This window comes from Solanum dulcamara, chromosome 1, assembly GCF_947179165.1.
Source record: "Solanum dulcamara chromosome 1, daSolDulc1.2, whole genome shotgun sequence".
In the NCBI taxonomy this organism is placed as follows: Eukaryota; Viridiplantae; Streptophyta; class Magnoliopsida; order Solanales; family Solanaceae; genus Solanum; species Solanum dulcamara.
Window position 1 is genome coordinate 9,878,077 of NC_077237.1, and position 5,287 is coordinate 9,883,363.

Sequence of the window (5,287 nt, forward strand, 5' to 3'; positions counted from 1 at the left end):
AAATTAGTGACGAAACTCTTAGCTAATTCCAATTTTTTATTATTATTATAATGGAAGGGGTGCTTTGCTAGTTCTTGAATTTGGCCCAAAATTTGTTGCATTTATTATGAATCACTTAAAGTGTGTTCCTTTAATTTAGCTATTTAAATATTCATGTTCTTTTTTGTGATGTCTTTTCTTTATCTCTTTCTCTTCCTTTGAAGTTTTATTCTGCTTGTTACTATCTTTTTGCAGGCACTGGATGCAAGTTGCAACTCTACATGATATATATTTGTTTATAATTTATATTATAATAAGATAGAAAAGGTTGTTGATATGAAAAGGAAGTCACTCAGAGAAGTAATATAATAGCAACACATTTAATGTTTTAAACAAATAACTTTGTAGCGTATTTGAATTTTCCTTCTTTTTTTGTCCTCCTAGTATTTGGTGGCTGCGTTATTATCTTCTCAATTGATTTAATCTTTACCTTCTCAAGATCGGGACCGTGGATTTTAAAAGGGTATTGATTTAAAAATATATGCATTTACTTACTTAATAATTAGACGGGATAGGGATGGACCTACGTGATGTTAAGTGGATTCATATGAATCCACTTTATAAAACAACACGCTACATTATTTTACTCTTTTCCAACTCTTTTTCTTGTGTTTGGCCTCATTATTTTGATTAAATTATATATTTTAATTTTTTATTTAATAAATAAAATATTAATTAAATAATAATTACATATTAATTAATTTTTAATTAATATTATTTAGTTTATTAGCTTTTTTCAATCTCCTTCATATGTAGAACCCACTTGATAAAAATTTTAGATCAAATTGTGAGTTACAAGTTCGACTAACTCAATAAGAATTATATATTTATTTTTAAAAAATTATTAAATATATATAAATTATTAATTTAAAACTCAATAATTTATAAAAACTAAAATTACTTATAGAAGCTTCCTTTTTAGCTACTGAAAAACAGCTTGCAGAAGCATTTATTTTCTCTTAAAAACTTGGCCTACAGGCTATTAGTTTCTATTTGGAATCATTTCAGTAAATTATACCTTCCTTAGGGAAAAACAAAAACAGGAATGGTAAGGGTTGAATCCCACTACAAAAATAGATTACCAATCTCTACTTTATTCCCTTTTTTAAAAAATAAATAAATTGACAACACTTTATTCCTAATTATTAACCCATCTGCAATAATTCCAAATCTATTTTCCATTAATTAAGTTAGATTGATTAGAGGGTCCCGTTTAATTTGTTGCAAGTGGTATATGATAATAACATACAAAATCAATTCGAAAATCAAGTGTTTAAAATTACCCTAAGGTAGGATCTCATTGGTTCGAAAGAAAAAAAAATCGAGAATTTAATATTATACTAAACTTTAATGGAGATCGACAAGATTACTTAATTTTAAATAGTACACAAATATATTTGTTCATTTTCTCGAAACAAAATATTAACTGAAATAAACATTAATTTGTATATACACTTGCAAGACTAATGAATCATTGGAAAACTACAATTAATGGCATTTTCTGCCTCATGCTAGCTCACTATGCTTCTAATCTAATTTAGTATTTGTGATACACTATACGTACCAATCTCAAAAAAAAAAAAACTAAGGTCTATATATACTACTACTATTTTTCTTCTACGAAATTTTGATAGTTAATTAATTGGCTATCACACCTTCACGTTGGAGAGATTCAATGCTTACTATAACTTCTCGTACTGCTGTCTCTGATGATGATGATGAAGTATTATTACTAGAAGAATTGCCACCATTAACAATTTTTTCACAAGTCTCAATAAGGCAGTGCCTACAAGTAGGACAAGAAGAGTGTGAATTGAGCCATTTATCGATACATCGAACGTGGAATCCATGGTTGCACTTTGGTAGAATCTTAATTTTGTCTCCAACTCCGAACTCTGATAGACAAATGACACATTCAGAATCGATTCCTGAATGTTTCAATTCAGTTGTGTATGTTATAACTGGAAATGTCTTGAGCGCTTTTTTCTTAATCCCTCTATTGGCTAATTTTATTGAAGAAGAGTTGTTGTTATTTGTATGGTTTGAGGATGGGTCAGCCAATATTAGGCTAGAACACTTGAATGCACATTTTATGATGGAATTCAAGACAAGTGAACAAATTAAGGCACATACAAGTACTGCCAAGACCATAATAACATTTGCATCAATTGTGTTGACTCTGTGACCAAGTGGTGGATGATCAATTGTATCGTGGCTGATTCTGGCTGCTGCCGGAGGCGGCGCCATGGTGGCCGCCTCCGGGAGTAATCTTCTTGAGTAGTGGAAGTTCTCCATGATTTCTTGAATTAATAGAGTTGTAGTAGTAGCCATGTAGAGAGTTTTCTTTGTTTGTTGGATGAATTATTGAAGTCCCTTTTTGGGAGTGGTTTATTATATAGTACAAATTTTATAGGGGTAACAAGTGTAAAGGTTTTGATCAACTTTTTGACTAATAATAATGGAAGGATACTATTATTTTAATTTACTTTATTTAATTAAGGAATAATTCAGAGTTCCAAGTCATGTTTTTATAATCAGATTAATTTCTAATTAGCACTAATTAAAGTTAATAAACATATGTTAACTCTTAATTATTTTTCATTATAATCTGGATACTCCACTAAGACACTTTGATTTTGTAAAAAGATAATGGTCTAACCACTCAAGAGGCCAGATGGGGCAGGACCCCATTTCCATTGCCGACTGCCGACTAGGCTGCCACGTCAATATATATATATGACCATTGCGTAATAAGTAAAACATGATAATTATATGCAAATTTTGTCAAAGATGCTTTTGTAATTTTAATACTCCACTCATATGAAATACAAATTTTTATTAATCTACAAGATTTAATACAATTAGTATTAGTGGTATACTACAAATGAATATGATCACAATACTGTATTTTCTCGTTATGAATCTTATTTTATTGTTGTAGGAACGATTTATACTTTATCAATCATATTAATGCTATCACAAGAAATTAATCAAAATTAAAGAAACTTATTTTGCAAAATAAAGTGATTGATGTAATAAATCTCTAAATAAATTCATTTTTTTATTAATTAATCAAGTGAAAGCAATAAACTCAACCTTCATGGTAGAGTTAGCAAAATAATTTTATAGTTTTAATAATAGCACCAAATTCTTCTTATCTGCATCAAAAAAGTTTTTAAGTAATAGCAGGATATTTTTTTTAATAAAACAAACCCCAACTTTTCGTACCAAGTAAATATATTTGAGTTGCTTGTACCTGCCAATTATTTCTGTTGCAAACACAATATCAAGTCAAGTATAGCTAGTCATATATCTCATATTTTTTTAATTATGCTAGTGGAATCTATTTATTTGTTTGTCACGCCATTTTTACAAAACTTATACAATTAACAAAATTGTGTTTCACAATTTTTTCCAACATAATGTGATTTGACAAGATAAATTTCATCACATGTTTATGATATTTTTCGTTTCAAGAATGAAATTTAATTAAGTCACCGAAATATTTCATATCAAAATGACTACTCAACATGTCTTTCATAGTTTCTTTGATAACATGCATGCTAGAGTCAAGAATCACAAATCATATGCAAACAATAACATGTGATTTTTTTCAAGATTAATATATATCTTTTTAGAGTATTTTCAACGATGCAAAAATCACATTTTTCATAATAATTTTTTTAATTTCATGAGCTCCAACTATTTTTAGAATTTAAATATTATTTTTTCATGAAAAGTAGTATTTCTTTATTCATGAAGAATATTAGACAAAAAAAAATAATTTTATCTTTTCCCTACCTGAATTGAGAAAGTAGAAAAATATTTTATCCGTCCATCTCTTCTCTTCCGTCTCTTGAAGAAATCTAGTGTCATTGAAACATAATGATGTTTAATCTTCTATCTTGATATCCACACTTTTTAAAACCGTAAAAAAAACTGAATCTCCTTAAAATTGTTAATTTATATACCACAAATTATAGTAAATTACAGTTGAAAATAAAATGAACAAAAATAAATAAACAAATATTCAGGTTGAGGCGCCGATATTTCGCCCTCTTTAAAGAAATTCAAGTATACTGCAGTATAACTACACCGATCCAACATTATATCTCTTGACTTGTCCCCTCTAAAATATAACAACCCAACAACGTCGGACAAATCAACAATTTTAGATTAGTTGAAGGTCCAAAGCTCTACCATTAGCACATCGACTCTTCCTTCAATATAAAATTTCTCTCTTTTGAGTAGTGAATAAGTTGAACACTTAAAATATTTTCTTTGTCTGAACTCTCCCTTTCACTACACGAACATCCCTACACACTATAATATTTTTTCACACTTTTTTTTTTGCACATAGATTACAAAGAAAGAAACACCATTATTTATAGGTGTAAAATTCCTTCCACAAATAAATGTCAAGAATATAAATATAGTGATACAGGGGTAATTTTTTTCTTCAACACCACTGCTAGGCAGCCAAACAACACACGCCCAACTAAAGCCTCACAACACATACGAATCTGTCTAAGTACTTAGACTGTTTTCTTTAGGCAGCGTAGTAACGTAACAACACAAGAACATACAAAACACTTTCCAGCCCTTATTAATATCACATATAAACAGAGGAAATGGCTTCACGAATTGACTAAGACACAAAACACTCTCTTGTAATTGCCAAGTTTAATTTCTGCCCATTTAAAGATTCTGCGCAAGGGCAGCTACAAGCGGTTACAACTGCTCATGTGCACTGCACATGGCTAAACTAAAAACATATCTGAAATTAACTGTCTAACAGTCATATTCTATCAACTATATCAACATTCAAAATTCAAATACATCAGCCTATGTGCCTACACATGTCTTCTACTTAGAATATTCCTGCCTTTCATACTTAGCTTTATTTCTTGTTTCTGCCATCTTCGTGCCTACATTGATCAGCCTTGTCTTGTCATCGTTAAGTCATCTCACAGCTTTGACTTGCCAAGTCAACACACTGTCCAACCTTGCCAAGCCACCAGAATTGATTTTTCTTCATACCTAACATAATAACACACTGCCTTGCCATGCTTTGTCGATATCATTGTCTGTACGCATGTCCCATAGGTGCTATGCGCATGTCCTAGCTTGTCTTTGGGCTTTCAAACTGCCTTTCCAACACCCAAGTAACTTGAATACTTTGCTGCATTTCTAACATTTAACCGCACAATCACTACATTGCTTCACCACACACATGCCAAGGACAACT

The 5,287-nt window shown here is 30.2% G+C and overlaps 1 protein-coding gene across 1 annotated transcript; it reads right to left on the reverse strand.

The window, feature by feature from the left end:
- Window positions 1-1,473: 1,473 nt before the first annotated feature.
- Window positions 1,474-2,407, reverse strand: LOC129901353 (RING-H2 finger protein ATL78-like). Its single transcript, XM_055976506.1, has one exon. It carries the CDS (start codon window positions 2,368-2,370, stop codon window positions 1,678-1,680), a length of 693 nt encoding a protein of 230 aa, XP_055832481.1. The 5' UTR covers window positions 2,371-2,407; the 3' UTR covers window positions 1,474-1,677.
- Window positions 2,408-5,287: the final 2,880 nt, after the last annotated feature.

Excerpts from the sequence above, each read along its gene's own strand:
- LOC129901353 (XM_055976506.1), bottom strand. The coding sequence starts at position 2,370 with ATGGCTACTACTACAACTCTATTAATTCAAGAAATCATGGAGAACTTC.